Genomic DNA, 17,771 nt, shown 5'->3' with positions numbered 1-17,771 from the left:
ATAACTGCTAATTAGCCATACCCACAAATTGCCCACAATGTCTGAAACTTGTTCCCCACAGAGAAAGATGAGTAAACGGTGGTATACTCAAAATTTTAGAAATGAATGGTTAAAAGATCCGGAATTAAAGGATCGGTTGAAAGAAGACAGTAATGAAAAAGGTGCGTCTTACTGCATTTGTTGTGAAATTAAATTAAAGAATGCCAATAAATCAATGTTACTAGCGCATAAAAATACAGTTAAACATAAAAAAAGTGCAAATATTGCTAAGACAAGTTCAACGTTAGACACGTTCTTCACAAAACGTAAACCTACGGAGAATGAAGAAGTAGCAAAGGCAGAGGTAACAATTGCTGCACTCATTTCTGAGCATAATATTCCATTTGCGCAATGTGATCACCATATAGAAGCATGTAAGAAAGAATTTCATGATAGCAATATTGCAAAACAAGTTCAGATGAAGGCGACTAAAGTCTCTTATCTTATACAAGATGGCATAGCCTATCATGAAAAAATATACATTTCTAACATATGCAGAAACAACAAGTTTTCAATGATAATAGATGAAAGTACAGATTTATCTTTATCGCAAGTCCTAGCTGTTGTTAGATATTTTGATATTCATAAATTTGATGTTGTAGATGTGTTACTTGACACTGTTTGTGTCGAAAATGGTACTTCAGAAGGGCTTTATCAAGCTGTAAAAGATCTTTTCATAGAAAAAAAAACATTCAAATAAGTAATCTTGTTGGCTTTGATAATTGTGCCACTATGATGGGTACTAAGAGTGGGTTCCAGTCATTGCTAAAAAAGGATGTACCATCAGTATTTATAATGGGATGTGTTTGCCATTCTTTTGCATTATGTGCTAGTCATTCAGTCAAGGTACTACCATCATATCTAGAAATATTTATAAAAGATATCTCTTGTTATTTTTCACGTAGTAGTAAAAGATTAAACGAGTTCAAAATGATTCAAGATGTTGTAGATACTGCTAAGCATGAAATCCCCAAATTAGCACAAACACGTTGGTTATCCCGTGGCAATGTAATAAAAATTATTAGTGAGCAGTGGGATGCGTTAGTTCTTTATTTTCAGTCTCAATCAAAAATTGACAAAATCGATGGTGCAGTGAATATTTACAATACTATGATCACCAAAGGAACTAAGCATATGTTGTTGTTTTTAGGATATGTACTGAGAAAATAAACTGCCTGAATATTGAATTTCAATCTGAGCATTTCAGATTGCACTTAATTCATTCAATGGTTTCAATTGAGTATAAAAATATTCTTAGTTTTTTCATAAAAGAAGTCATTACTTCGTGCAAGCTGGTTGAAATTGATCCAAGCAATGCAATAAATCATAAGCCTCTAAATAAAATATATTTGGGAGGCCGTTGTATGGCCTTATTAAATTCAACACCACTTGGTGACAGTGAAAGCAGGTTTAAAAATGATTGTTTAAAATTTCTTGTTGAACTTTGTATGGAAATCAGAAAAATATTTCCTCTAAATGATGATGGAATTATTGCCAGTCTCAATGTTCTTGACCCAGCAGTGATACATGATCGTGCCAATTCGCCATCCTCAATTTTCCATTTAGCAATGCAGTTCCCTCACCTTGTTTCTGAAGACAAACTAGATCTTCTAGATGATGAATGGAGATCATTTCGTTTAAATCAAGATTTAGATTTCTCTTACAAAACCATCCCTGAGTTTTGGTATCTGTTACGTAATATAAAAGATGGCTTTAATAATTCTAAATATGAGATTTTATCTAACTTTATGACCAGTCTAACTATTTTACCTCACTCTTCGGCAAGCGTAGAAAGAATCTTCTCCCAAATAAACCATATAAAAACAAAAGCCACAAACTCCCTTAAACCAGAAACTGTGAAAAATCGACTAATGGCAAAACAGGCGATAAATAGATCTAATCAAAATTGCTATACATGGAAACCTAAATCAGAATTGGTAAAAGAAGTCATACAAGGAACTTGTCATAAAAGATACGAAGAACGTTTGAAAAAATGAAAGAACTTCAAAAAATAAATGTGGAGGGAACTGAATGGGATGAAAATTCTGATTACAATTAAATAAAAGATATTTTTGCATAGTAAGTTTTATCTTATTTGTGTTGCTATACTATATGATGAAAACTAGGTTTTTTTTTGGTTTATTTAAGTTGCAATCTAAGTTTTTTTAAAATTTGTGAGTGGGAGCCCTGCTGCCATCCCTTGTCGTGGAAGTTGATAGCCTAAATAAGTTTAAGGCTCAGCTGGACAGGTATTTCGAACGAACAGCGGGGTAAAGTGGAAGTGGTTATTTTTTATTTATTTATTTTTATTTTTTTTTTGGCTGATGCTGCATAAGCTTGCTTTCTTGCATCAAATGCCTCTACTAATGCTAATGATCAGATTTACAGGTTTGCCTATATGAACATTATAAAGCTCAACAATGAAAAATGTCCTTGTTAATAAGTGAAAAACTCCTATGTTATTATTAATCTTCCTGAAATATTTTGTTTATTAGATGCTGAAATAAATACTTTGATTATTTTGAAATTACTTATTTTCATATAATAAATATTCCTTTCCCATTAAATGCATTTTCAAAACTTTTTGCCATCATAATACTTTCTCATTGTAGAAACATTGGCTTGGGGAGTTGGAATTTCCTAACAACAGACTTTTATGGTCTATGTGACGTGTATTATTTGACATGGTACCAATTGAGTATAACAAAATACACAAAAAACTTTCTTTTTTTATATATTTTAAGAAATAAGTGGTGACAGTTATCAAATTATCCATGAGGAATGGTTTCTGACAGTTTTCAAATATCCTAGTTTCCTAAAAGATATACTATGGCTGACTTTAATTTTTTGTAGTAAATGTACTGCACATAAAACTTTAAGAAACTAGACCTAAATTATAAGTAATAATGTAAAACTTTTAAAGAAGCAATTTTTATTTTTTAAAAATTTTTTTAAAAAATTTTTAAAAATTTTAACCATGTTTAAAAATTTTCATTTTTAAACATGGTTAAAAATGAAAATTTTTAACCATGTTTAAACTATAAGAAACCTGTAATCTACTCTTTTGCTCAAGTGCTACGTTTATCAGTTAGTTATAGCACATTCTAAGTTGATTGTAGAGAAGCAGTGAAGCAATTTTAGAATACAATATAAGTATAGTATATTATAAGTATCTTATATTGAAGCAAAATTAGGCAACCCATGGCATATATTTAAATCAATAAATCATCATACTTATGGACAGTAAAGCTTTTACTTTATGAATAAAAAGAAACACCTTCTATAAGTATTTGGTTATAAAAATTGGAAAACTTGAATCCTGCACTTTCTTGGTTATAAGCTAAAGAGATCTGATGGAGCATGAAATATCTCCCATATATCATTGATCAAAAACTAAAATAATCAATAACCTATAAAAGTGCTAACAGTTTCTGATTTTTTACCATTGGCAGATGAATACAAATTTATTCCATATGCTATTCAAAAATCAATAAACTGTAACTGTTAGATGAGAGAGAAAAACAAAAACATGAAATTGAAATGCAACAAAAACTAACAATACTGTATAACAGTCTATGTCAGACAGACAACCTGGGTCAGAGGATAGACCATACCTCTAGAGTTGTAGCTATTCTTTTTTCTAATGTCTAAGAAGGAAAACAAGACCAACCTGATAAAATGGTAATATTACAGCAAATGATTCCACTTGAGGACTACATAATTTAGAACTATCCTGAAAAAAATTGAAAGAAATTAGAAAAATAAAACAAGCAAAGCACTCAAAACTATTTAAAAAAATCTGAATTAAAAAGAAATTTAAATTTTCAACAAATTTATATTATCCTTACCCAAATTTTGTTTTTACTAAAATAATATTAAAAATACATAAAATAAATATATTATTATAATAAAAATACTTCAACATTTTATTCCATTCTATTCTCATGGAATAAAACATTAAGATATCATTCAGTAACTTATTATGGGCAAATTTCAAAGGTTTCAGTACAATTAAATCACAGATAACTTAAGCAAATAAAATTTGAGCTCAGTTGGATGTAAGATGTAAATTTTAAGTTAATTTACTGAAAAGAAGCCTTGAGATAAAAACATTACTAAAGTAAAATTCAATGTGCAAGGGATCAAAACAGATTCATTTTGATTTAAATGGGCTGAAGTATCCAATAAGAAAAATAATCAAGAGAGAAATTTTTAAAATCATATATTGTAGAGATTTCCACAATTCTCTCATTTAAAACATTAAGAATCATGTTTGTGAATAGACAATTAACACATTAATTTTGTCAATATAAAGAAAAATAAAAACCTGTACTATGGAGAGAAATTCAACTAATCACAAGATCATTAAAGTTTCATTTTTGCCACCATTATAATTTTATTATTATTATTCATACCTGAGAGAGAGAGAGAGAGAGAGAGAGAGAGAGAGAGAGTCTCTATCTTGGGATATTATTTGTTGTTAAATACTCCTTTTTGTAATCTCTAGTAAACGTGGTGACATTTCTGTCTTTTTAACACTAACTTATTCAGTTTAAACTTCCCCACTTAGTATGAATTTCTTGTCAATTGCAACTATGTAAGCTGGTTGTATACCATTTGCACGAGTTGGTGATCAGGTTTACATCACCTCAGAAAAGCACAGAGAGAGAGAGAAATTAAATTACGCTGTGAATACAGCCATTACAGTATGCAATTTAATATATTTGCGAAATTTTATTCTGGTTGTGTGGAATTAAATCTATTTGAAGATAATAAAGCACTCAAACATACACTGGTTCAATTATGTTCATATCAAATTTGTAAATATGTACATTATGGAGTCAAATGTTTTATGGTATATTCTTTTCACTTCTTCAGTGTCAACTGTCTTTGCAATATCACTATCACAAAAGGTCACTTAGGTCACAAGAACTTGTACTTGAGACCTAAGGTTTGAGTTCTTTATTATCTTCAAGTAACTCACTTGAAGTGTGTGCACCATGCCAAGGAATATCTAAGAATTAAATTGTTTTTTTAAACTGGTATTGTAAGGCCATATGATGCAAGGAGATGGGGTTTTTCTTCAGCCAAAAAAATAATAATAATAATGTAAAATAAAATATTAAAATCAAACACCAAATCCCACCAGTCCACACCTCACTCCATTCAATGCCTCCTGCGGTCCTCCATCAAAACGATATCAGAAGGATTTTGATATCAATCAAGATATTGCCTAGAAATCCAAGTGTCATCGAAGATAAGCACAAGAAAGCTCCAGGTCCTGACGGTATTTCTCCACTTGTTCTTAAAACCTATGCTCCTGTACTTACTCCTGTTCTGTGTCACATTTTTTCACTTTCTTATTCCATAGGTGTTTCCCCTTCTGCTTGGAAATTTGCTCATATATATCTAGCCAGTTCCTAAAAAGGGTGACAAATGCCTCCCAACCAATTATTGTCTCTTTCTAAAGTAATGGAGAAATTCTTAAACTGTCTAAAAACCTTCCATCTGATCAATAATTGCCAGTATGGATTCCAGTATGGTTACCCATCTATGGACAAATTCAATGGAAAAGTTTGGTGAAACACAAGCAGTTGCTCTTGACATCTCAAAGGCTTTCGATCATGTTTAGCATAACGGTCTTCTAAAAAAAAGCTTCCATCTTATGGTTTGCAAACTGTTTTTTTTGTAATTGGTTATCTAGTTTTCTCTCTGACTGCTCACTGTGGGTGATGGTAGATGGCTCTCTGTCTTCTAACTTCTCCACGAATGCTGGTATTACCCAATGTTCAGTTCTTTCTCCCACTTTTTTTCTCTTGTTATATTAATGACCTTCTTCCATTGACTGAAAATCCTATCCATAGCTTTGCTGATCATAGCACATTGCATTCCATCTCCCAGTTTGAGAAACCTTGCCCTGAAAAAATAGCTTCAACTTCTCAAATATCCACTACCAATTCCTTAAATGCTGATCTCCAGGTAATTCTCCAGTGGGGCAAAGATAACTTAGTTGATCTCAATCCTTCTAAAACTCAGCCTTGTCTTATATCACACAAAAAGTATTCTTCTGCTCCTATGCTTATCTTCGATGACACTTTGATTTCTAGGCAAGATCATATATTTCTATTGGAGATTGCCCTGACTTCTAATCTCTCTTGGCATAAGCAAAAACTGGGTTTTCTCTTTCACTCTCAGCATTACTTTTCCCCAAACAGCTGTTTACTCTATACAAGTTGCAAATCTGCCCTACCATGGAATATTGTTCTCACAACTGGGGGAGGTGACTCTAAAACCACTCTCAGGTTTCTAGATTCCATTCAAAAGAGGGCAGTTAGATTAATTAATGACTCATCTCCAACAGTGTTTCTCCACTCTCTGTCTCATAGACATTCTGTTTCTGCTGCATGCCTTTTCTATAGATACTTCCATGGGGACTGAATTGGCTTCTATAATTCTGCTCTCTTCCAAAGCAGTCCGAACATGTGCCGTAACTAGTCAATATCCTTTTATTGTCCAACTTCTAACTCACAGAACCAACTTTTCTTCTTCCTCATTTATTCTTTCAACTTCCGTTTTCTGGAAAAACCGTCCTTCATACGTATTTCCTGAAAATTACAATTTACAGAAGTTCAAGTCTAATGTCAACAAATACCTTCTTTCATCTTCTCAATCTTCAACCCATGCAAGGTACTCAGTACTAGAGGTTCTAATACCTCTCGTGTTTGAGGTTTTCATTTAAAAAAAAAATGTCACTAACTATCAACAGAGGGGTGTCTGAATATTAATGGTAAGGTAAGCGTACTCAATTAAGAAACTCTCTGCATATCTGTATATACAACATGTAGCAAGTTATTCATATGCATGGCGATGTGCATGAATAAAAAGCCATGCAAACCACAGAGGTACATTTAAACCTAGTTTAAAATAAATGTTTTAAATTTCTAATAGAAGCAGTCAAATTATTAAAAACCATGCCAAGGCCAAATTAATTGCACTACATCTAAAATGTAATATCTTAACTTTCAAATAGCAAGTGCTTTTTACTTACTTGAAAGACATTAAGTATAGGCTCATAACCATAGAGTGCCAATATTTGTCTGTATGCTGGATATTTCTCTGGATAAAATAACCATTTTTCCACATTCTGTACAATGTGACAAAAATAAAAATAAGAGTAATGTATCCAAAATACAATGGTACCGTGCTCCATAATCACATTATGAAAAAAAATTCTTAAAAAGATATTAAGAAATATCTTAAATACTTATTCCAAATTATAAAATTCAATTTAAACTATATACAGCATTTCTGATTTAGTCTATGGATCAATGTATGCATGTAGAAGCAGTGGCATCTCCAGTTTGGATCCTGGTGTAAGGATCATCCTGGATAGATACTAAGGGCTTTTTAGAAAAAGTATTTCAAACAAATTAAAAAAGGGGAAATATATGTATATATGTTATTTCCGCATATTAATATAAGAAATATGCAAATTCTCACACTCTCTCTCTCTCTCTCTCTCTCTCTCTCTCTCTCCCTCTCTCTCTCTCTCCCCCCACATAAGCTATTGTGGGGGAAGCAGCAAGGGAATGCATCACACCGTTAAGGTTAATTATGAGAAATTATCAATACTCCTCCAATCCAAGGAAGTCCTGTCATATTGCCAAATGGATGAATAGATTGCACTGATCTTTACAGATGAAAAGTGTTCCCTAAAAAATCTTGACTCAGTTAATTTAGAGCAATCAGTGAGAGATACATCATAGAATTAAGATTACAAGGATTTAAGGGATTCAGAGGTGAATTCCCTTGAATTGGGAATTTACTGCTAATTCATAAGGGTAAAGAATAAAGTGGGTATCTTCAGTCTGACTTAGGAAAAATCACGAAGATAAAAAATGCAATACAGTATCATCGACACAAAAGCAGTTCTTACACACTATAGCACAATTTCGTAAAGGGAAAAGCCTTGTTTAACTAATCTGATAAATTATAATCATGATCATCTGATAAGCTATCATGTCAGTCTTGAGCTGCACACAGGAAGTAATTCTGACACTGTTAATTTTTAGACTTCAGCAAACATTTGGCCCAGTCCTGCATGAGAGACTGCTATATAAGCTAGAACATACTGAGATCACTGGGAGTAGATCCTCTGCTGCATTATAGAAGGCAAAGAATTTAAATAGATACTCTTCAGAATGGGTTAGAACTGCTGCTGGCAAAATTCCTCTTTATCACTGACAAAACTCTATGAGCTGTCCTAGCAGCCTGTCTGCACTTCTCAGAGAATTTCATGTCCAACTGCACAATTACCCCAGGTCTTTTTCATTTTATACTACATTGAGTATGGTACAACACAGTTGGTATGTTTTTCTGGGATTACTGCAACACATGTGGAGAACCTTGAATTTGTAAATGTTAAACCAATTGCACTTCTCAGCCCAGCTGCTTAATTTTTCTAGATGTTTTTCTAGAACTACCCTACTAACCTTTGTATTATCTGCAAACCAAACTTAAGACATTAAGTCTGATATGCCTTCATCAATATCATTAATAAACATGAAAACAACAATGGACTCAGCACTGAACCCTGAGGGACTCCACTGCTAACATTATTTCAAGAAGGGCGGTTCCCATTGATATAACTGATCTGTCTTCTACCCTCAACCATCCCTTTATTGATAGCAGTATTGTCCCTAATGATACACCATTTCAATTTGTACAGCAGCATGTGGAACAGTAATAAAAGCTTTCCTTGAAATTCAAGTATATGGTATCAAAATTATTTTTTTGCAATTGACTTCTTTTGATACTGCATCACACTATCTAATCAGACTGGTCAGACAAGATGTAATTGACAGACATGAAAAACTGAAAAAGTAAAGTATAATTTAAGATGAAACTTATTGGGATGGAAGAGAAATGGAAAGGTGTTGACTTTACATTTCATTTGCCTGCAAGACATCAATTAATTATTCTATTAACTGATTGCAATACATTTATTATAATGGATAAATATGAGAAGTAAAATATCACAGATTTTCTCTCAACTTTTTTGTTTTCTTTAGCATTAGTTTATCCAAAATATAGTAGTTTTGGATAGAAAATAATTAAATAAAAATAAAACAAAATACAATAAAAATATATTGAATAGGAATGGGAAAAAAAAATAAATAAAAATAAATCTTAAAAATTTACATTCCATTATGCATGATCATCAATGCATTTATATTTAAATGAGACAATGTATTGAAAATTTTATTTACTGACTTAGAAAGGAACCAACTGCTGCAACAGCTCTCTGGCAGTCTTCCTCAATAAAATGATATTTATATAAATAAAAAAGAAAGGAAGTTATATTAGAGATTAATATAAAGATAAAATGTAAATATATACGTAAGTTTTCTCTTTTCTTTTTTGATCCTTGAGTTCATGGCCTTAGTGCACCTTGTCACTGTGTGCAATGGCATCTCTTTTTTTAGGGGGAGTAGGAGATTTGTAGTTCCCTGACCCACAGAGATCTATGAACGATGGCTAAAATTTTTTATATCTAAAAATTTAGAAAATTTACATAATAGGAATAAATTCTGTTAAGCTTGGGAACATGTAAATAATTTTTAAAGCTGAAGGGGAGTCCCCTTACATCAAAGTTGGTCTTAAACTTTGATGTAAGGAGCGCTTTTATCTTTAAAAAATGTCTTAAATGAGACAAGCTCTATAAATTAAATATAATAAAATTAGTTTTTTAAATAAAATTAAATGAATTTATGAAATAGTTCACTCATAAATTGTAAATTTATTGTCATAAGTACTATCATAAAAATGAAAGCTACTACTTCAAAATATGAAATTACTTGTCTGACCTGCTTCTTTGATCAAGGTGAGGACCACCTCAGCCTTTTTAGTTTTGGAAATCCATGCAATAACTAAAGAGGGACTGAAACTTTCAAAAACGAAAATAACTCATGACAACAATGTTTGTAGGGTTACTTTCCAGTGGGCATTTAACCAAAAAATAATATTTAATTTGAACTGCATTAAAACCACTGTGTCTTATACTGGCAATGTACTAAAGAGTAATAACAAAATACAATGCAAAAATAAAGAAAGCAAAAAAAAAAAAAAAAAAAAGTGGATATAAAGTTGCTTTAACTAATAAGCAGACATTTTACTGATAATAGGTTTCAAAATAAACTATTCTGTTAGCTTAAGAATTAATATTAGACTTTTTACACTTACCCTGTCAATTATTCTAACATACTGTTTTCTATCCAATTTCACTGCTTCATCTCTTACTGTTTCATTGAACTGATATAAAGGGAAAAAGGAATTGCAGAGTTGTTGAAAAAGTTAAACGTCTTTGGTTACATTAAAAAAAAATTTATTATCACTTGAAAACTCTTACTGTGACTGAGAATTTTCTAATAAAAATATCAGTTTTATAAAACTCAAGACATAAATAGCAACAGCAATTTAAGAAATAGTCTTACTAAAATATATTGCTCAAAACAATTCTGGGAAACCATAATTCTGATTATAGTTACTGTATATCAGCAAATCCTATATGTTTCTACAAATTTTTATAGTGAAAACTGATAAGTACATGAAAAATATGCATAATTCATTCTTCCAAATCAATTGGGAAACAATCAATTCACAAATTTTATTGTTGAATGATGCCACCTTAAATTGGTATTCAGTTATATAGCTTGGTGAATTACTGGCAGACTGGAGGCTGGTGAGATATGGTGATTAGTGTTTCCATGCAGGAATTCCTTCACAGCATTTCTCGGGAATTTATGTGTTTTTCCGAATCCTGATAAAAATCAGTTGAGAAATCAGGATAAAGTATTATAATTCTCCTGCGAGAATTAAAGCTTAACAGTCAACATAGAGACGTTACTGATTCAAAGGAATCCACTGACATCAAGTTGAAAGCAAGAGCAGGAAATGCTGACATGCAGAGTGAAAGGTTAAGCAAGACCATACTTACACTTCTTGGGGCCTGAGGTGCAAAACTTTTGCAGGGCCACCTTTAAAGATACCAGAGTTCAAAAAAAAACAAAAAAACTTGCATATATAAATATAATCAGAAAAAAAAAAAAAAAAAAAAATTATTTTTACCAATCTGTTTAAACACAAAAGTTGTAATACTATGAAATATAAAGATGTGGTTTTCCCCCCCCCCTGAAAATTAACTTTATTGGGGCCCCTTATAACTGTGGGCCTCAGGCTTGTGCCTCATGCGCCTAAGTATGGCCCTGAGGTTAAGGTCAAGGTTTCCGGGAACAAGACAGAAGCACGTAGGAGAGAAGTGGTCACGATCTAATCAGTCAGTCTTTCTTGTAATTGTTGCCATGTTATAAGTGTGTGTTTGTGACCCTGTCTGCTGCTAATGCTTTCATTCTTGCAAATAAAATAAATATTAATAAGTTTATATGCATAGTATACTTTATACAAATCCCATGAGTGGTGTTCCAAGAAATAACAAAACAAGCTTTGGAAGCAAAATAAGTCCTTAAATTGGCAATTTTGGCACGTGATTCTGTGTGGTACTTTTAACATTGCTAGGGAAATCTGAATGTTATGTTATTCGAATTCCACCCAATAATGTTCGCTAGCATTTTCCAGTGTTTGAATATTTGCTATAGGCTACAGTTCTTTGTAAATATTATGAAACTTAATATTTCTTATTTATTAAATTTTTTTTTTTTTAGTTATCCATAATAATGAGTAAAGAATATGAAGAATGTTGGAAGTATTTAAGAAAGATAAAGAAAATCAGTCAGCTCGTTGCCAGATATGTTTTAAACTTGAAATGCAATTGAGCAGCAGCCTGGAAAGCAAGGCAATGGGGATTTCCAGGACTGCTGGGAGTCATAGTGGAACAAGTAAATACATGGGCTGAGTTAGGGAAACTAAGAGTAGAAACAGGTGCATGTATACTTGCATTACACCAATGCTAGGAGTATAGTTAATAAATTCAATGAGCTTGAAGTGCTAGTCAAGACATCAAAGGCAGATATTGTTGGGATATCAGAGACATGGTGTCACACAGACATAAGCAGTGCAGAACAGGAATTTAGGGAGTACAATGTGTACAGAAAGGATAGACAGAACAGAAAGGGAGGAGGGGTTGTGCTGTTAGTTAAGAAACAAAATCTAAGAAAGTGCATCCAATTGATGTTGGTAGACAATGCAATGTTGAGTCTGTTTGGTGTGACAAAGTAAGCAGTGGGAAAGGAAAAATGAGAGTAGGTGTGTGTTATAGGCCTAATGAATCTGATGAGTATAATGAGCAATTGTGCAGAGAAATAGAGTGAGCCAGTAAATTAGAGTGTCTTATAATGGGAGATTTTAATTTCCCGGATATTGACTGGAATTTGTGGGTTGATCACTCACACACTAGCAAGGCTTTTGTGGATTTATTGGATGATTGTTTTCTACATCAGCATGTTCGGGAGGCAACTAGAGGGAGTAATACTCTTGATCTGATTATCAGTAGTGATTCTTCATGCATCAAGAATCTGCAGATAAAGGAACCACTAGATGGCAGTGATCACAGTGTGCTGAAGTGGAATTTACTCAAAGAGGTAACTACCATCAAGGGTAAAGAGAAGGGTTTTTGCTTTCGTAAAAGTGACTACAGTGGTCTGAGACAGTATTTAAATTCTATACGGTGGGACCAACTAATGATGTTGCCAACAGCAAATTCAAAATGGGAAGCATTCAAAGAATTAATCTTGGAAGCTACTAGGCTTTTCATACCAACAAAGAAATATTGTTCAAGATTTAGGCCTAAATGGATGTCAGATGAACTAATGAGGCATATAGCAGAGATTGTTGTTGTTGTTGTTATTGTTATTTTTGGCGCAAGGGCTGCTCAGGCCATATTGCGCCGATCAGCGATGTGGACGATACTCATGATGACTGTTTTTCAAACAATCAAAACTGATCATATAAGTTTATCCGTTTGATAAATGAGAAAAATTCTGTGAGATTGGCATTATTACCTATGATATGACAGAGGTTTAAAGATTCTTTAAGATTAGGAAGAAAACTGAATGAGAGTTGCCGGGCATGCGAGTATAAGGTGCATTCAACAAGAATGTGCTTCATTGTGAGTTGAGAATTGCAGTGTGTACACTGAGGAGGATCATTGCCTGTGAGGAGGAATAGGTGGGTAATGTGACTGTGTCCAATTCTTGCTCTGGCTAGAATTGGACACAGTCACATTACCTCTTACTTCTTCCTTTCTGTTTTCCCGGAAGCTAGAGGCCCATAATTGTGGATCTGGTTTTATTTGAAAGAGCTTATTATCTGGTTTATTTTGCCATATAAGTGTCCATTGTTCCTTACATATTCTTTGTATATTAGATTTGTAGTCAGCATATGGAACGAGAGCACATGATGACTCTGAATTAGAAGGATGTTTGGCTGCATAATCTGCACATTCATTTCCAGGTATCCCAGTGTGGCCTGGGATACCTGGAAATGAATGTGCAAAAGATAACTACAAGCTGGCGTTCCTGAGTGTGTATCAACATATCTCTTATAGTTTTTATTAAAGGATTCTTTGGTGAGGAGGTGTTTTGTAGGGTTATAAGTGCACTCTGCGAGTCCGTATATATTATACTCTTTTTGATGGACAGATGGAGAATATTTTGTAGGGCAAGCTTGATGGCAAATAACTCAGCTGTATAACTGCTGCATTCTGTGGGAAGTGATAGAGAGATGGTGTTAAAAGGGAATACTGCTGCAGCACCTACTGCGCTATCAGACTTTGATCCATCGGTATATATTTTTGTAAAAAGAGGATAATTCTCTGTGTGAGCAGTATGGAGTTGTTGTATATTGATATTTGCCAGGGAATGCTTCCCCCAGTTTACGAAGTAATTGTCACAGGATGGTATAGTATAGGCCCATGGGGCGACTGGACAGGTTGGATCTTGGAGGACTTTTTCGAGATGGACATTCCAAGTTTCTGATAGTGCTTGTAATCTGATACCAGTAGGCTGAACAGCACTGGGTTTATTTCTATAAAAGATTTTAAACTGTGGATCACTAAGTATAGGCCAAATTGGATGGGTAGGCATGCTTCGAATTTTAGCTGCATAATTCAGAAGTAACACCTTTCTTCTGAGACAGAGTGGAACTTCATTGGCTTCAATATAAAGGCTTTGTACTGGCGATGTCCTAAAAGCTCCTGTAGCAATCCTGAGGGCAGAATGTTGAATAGGTGCAAGGCGTGTAAGTACGCTTTCCCTGGCAGAGTCATAAACTGGGGCACCATAATCAAGACGAGACCTAATTAGAGTTCTATACAATTGAAGCAGGGTATAGCGATCTGCACCCCATGTTGTCGAAGAAAGAACTCTGAGTATATTCATTTTTTTCTGGCAAGTAGTCCGCAGATATTTGATATGTTCTAAGAAATTAAGCTTACTATCAAAAATGAGGCCCAGGAGACAAATACTTTTCATGACTAATATAGGATGATTCGTTAAGTGAAGCTCTGGTTCAGGATGCATCTTTCGTTTGTTGCAAAAATGAATGACACTGGATTTCTGATGTGATAGTCGGTATCCATTCTGTGTCATCCATAATTCAATATTGTTAAGAGAGGTTTGTAGTTGCCTTTCGATGAAGTTCATATTCTGTGAACTGCAAGAAACAGTCAGGTCATCGGCATAGAGATATGTGTTTACAGGGACTGGTATGCATTTGGTTATATTATTTATTCTTATTGCAAATAAGGTAGAACTCAGAACTGAGCCTTGCGGGACTCCTTCCTGTTGTATATAGATTTGCGAGAGGACTTGCCGATAGCGGACTTGAAAAGTTCTATTCTGAAGGAAGTTTTGTATGAAATATGGTAAGTGGCCTCTGAGGTCAAGGGAATGTAGATCTTTCAAGATACCAAAACGCCAAGTGGTGTCAAAGGCCTTTTCTATGTCAAGACATACCATAACGAGATGCTCGTTTCGGATAAACGCATTCCTGATGTTTGTTTCAGCTTTGACCATGAGATCCAGGGATGATCGATTTTTCCTGAATCCAAATTGGCTATCAGATATTAAATGTTTGGAGTCAAGATACCAGGTTAGTCGGCGGTGTATCATTTTTTCCAGGGTTTTGCCCAAGCAGCTGGTAAGAGAAATAGGTCTATAGTGGTGAGGGACAGAGTGATCTTTCCCTGGTTTGGGAATTGCCAGTACATAGGAGTGATGCCAGCATGTGGGGAATGAATGTTCAGTGAAAATACGATTGTAGAAAGTTAACAGCAAGGATAATGCTTTGTTATCTAAGTGTTTAAGCATTGTATAATACACTCCATCTGGACCAGGAGCACTGTTCTTTGAGGTATGTATAGCTTCTTGAAGTTCAATCATAGTGAGGGGCCGATTATATGATAGACACGATTTGGTTTTGAAGTTCAATCGAGATTTTTCAGCTGAAGCTTTAATCTTCTGAAATGACTGGTCGTATGCGGTCGATGCAGACAGCTGTGAGAATACAAAGCCTAAAGCATTTGCAATTTCTGCAGGAGTACACAGCTCCTGTCCATTCCAGTTGAAAATTGGGGAGGATGGAGGAGGAAATTTGCCATTTAATTGTTTTATTTTTCTCCATATTATTCTAGAATCTGTATTTTTATTAATTGAATTTGCAAATCGGATCCAGGAGTCTCTTTTTGCTTTTTTCCTGATATGGCGAGCCTTGGCTCTGAGTTTTTTTATAATTTATAAGATTATTGGTAGTAGGATGTTTGCGGAATATATTCCAGGCTCGGTTTTTTTCTTTTTTGGCACTTCTACAGTCTTCATTCCACCAATAATTTATGGATCTACGAGAGCTTGACTGTGACTGTGGAATGGCAATAGACGCAGCTGCTAGGATTTGTTTAGTGATATGGCTGGTGACTATGTCAATTGGACAAGATTCAATTATCTGATTATCAAATGATACGTGATAAGTATATTTTGCCCAATCAGCCTTGGAAAATTTCCATTTCATGCAGTTTTCTGAAGTCACAGAGTGTGAAGTTTGAATTTTACAGATTAGTGGATAGTGATCACTGTTCAGTGGATCATCCAAAGCTGTCCACTCAATACAAGGAAAAAGGATTGGAGAGCATATAGATAGATCTATTGAGGACACAGTTCCTGTTTGGAGATGAATGTAAGTTGGTGAACCAGTATTTAGGATGGATAAATTCTGCCTGTCAATGAGCATTTCAATAAGTTGTCCCCGTCCATCTGCATTGGGAGAGCCCCACAATGGATGGTGTCCATTGAAGTCGCCCAATAAACAGAAAGGGGTTGGCTACTGCAGTATTAGATCTTCAAGTTCATGAATAGTGCAAGGCTGAGTGGGTGGTAGATAGATAGAGACAACTGTTATAGTGACTCCAATTGCTATTCGCGCAGCAACCGCTTCAATAGAGGTTTGCAAAGGAATACGCCTGCAAGGGACTCGTGAATCTATGAGAATAGCAACCCCACCGTGAGCTTTATTTGTAACTGGTCTATCTTCTCTGAAAAGAGAATAATTTTTGATCGAGAGAGATACCTTAGGAGTTAAATATGTCTCCTGTAAACAGATGCCAACTGGATTATGACGTTTAATTATTTCCTGGATGTCATCAATATTGCTACGCAAGCCTCTACAATTCCACTGGACTATATTATTCATTGTTTAGATTTAGATGAGGGAGCTGAGTCTGTCTGCTTTTTAAAAGTCTGTTTACCGCGGTCAATTTTGATTTTATCTCTTTTTGAGAAAACTGGTCTCTTGTCTATTTCATCTTCCGGATGGATCTCCAGAATCGTTTCTGTTTCTTCCTGACTGGGGATTTCATTGGTATCCATAAGGATGGAGTCAACTGGCTGTTTGCTAACGGGATCTGGTTTCTCTGTTTGAACGGATATTACAGGGGCTGCATGGACAGCAGGTGGTATGGTGATTGGCGTGTTGTTAGCCCTGCTTGATATATGTTGCTTTGATGATTGTGGTGCAGAAGAGAGCAGGGATCGAGCCCATTCAGCAATAGAGATGTTTGGTGGAATTGATGTGTCAGTTTGGATGGATACTGAATGAAATTTTTTAGAGGCTTCGGCATATGTACGTCTAGGCATCTGTATTTGCAGTTGCTTTCGTGCTTCTGGGAACGAGACTTTGTTTTCTATTTTATATTTCTGGATTTTTTTCTCGTATTTCCACTGTTCACAATTTTTGGAGAAGGCTGGATGGTTGCCTTTACAGTTGGGACAAAGAGAAGACTGGGCATTACAATCAGTTTGGGTATGCTCTTTCGATCCACAGTTTGGGCAGACTGGGTCACCTCGACAGACTGTTTGTGAGTGTCCAAATTTCTGACACTTATAACATCTTATTGGGTTTGGAATGTATGGCCGTATGCGACAATGCAAATACCCTGCTTTCACTGACGAAGGTAGGTTTGGTGAGCTGAATGTTAGTATGATGCTCCGAGTTGGAGTTAGCTCGCCATCTTTTTTCATCATGATTCTTTTGGCTTGTGTGACTTTCTGTTCCTGCAATTCCTGTACAATTTCCTCCTCTGAAACATTCATTAGGTCCCATTCTGAAATTACGCCTTTGGATGTATTTAGTGTGGCATGTGGGGACACCTTGACTTGAATTCCACCAAATGAATTGAGTCTAAGTAGAGACTCAGAGTGTTTAGAGCTTGTGGTCTCTACAAGCAA

At 34.5% G+C, this 17,771-nt stretch overlaps 1 protein-coding gene across 3 annotated transcripts in view; it reads right to left on the bottom strand.

Moving 5' to 3' along the window:
- Window positions 1-17,771, bottom strand: part of LOC150078876 (uncharacterized) — a 203,973-nt gene that overhangs the window by 43,264 nt on the left and 142,938 nt on the right. For all 3 annotated transcript variants that reach the window (XM_090382404.1, XM_090382406.1, XM_090382405.1), the window contains 3 exons: window positions 10,282-10,350; window positions 7,088-7,183; window positions 3,710-3,772 (listed from right to left, as the gene is read on the bottom strand). In XM_090382404.1, coding sequence (XP_090238530.1) covers window positions 3,710-3,772; window positions 7,088-7,183; window positions 10,282-10,350 — 228 coding nt within the window. The remainder of the gene's footprint in view (window positions 1-3,709; window positions 3,773-7,087; window positions 7,184-10,281; window positions 10,351-17,771) is intronic.

The sequence above is a fragment of the Mastigoproctus giganteus genome, chromosome 10 (genome assembly GCF_048544385.1).
Source record: "Mastigoproctus giganteus isolate SK-2022 chromosome 10, ASM4854438v1, whole genome shotgun sequence".
In the NCBI taxonomy this organism is placed as follows: Eukaryota; Metazoa; Arthropoda; class Arachnida; order Uropygi; family Thelyphonidae; genus Mastigoproctus; species Mastigoproctus giganteus.
Note: the sequence above shows the minus strand (reverse complement) of the source record. Positions and strands in the feature narration are given on the sequence as shown.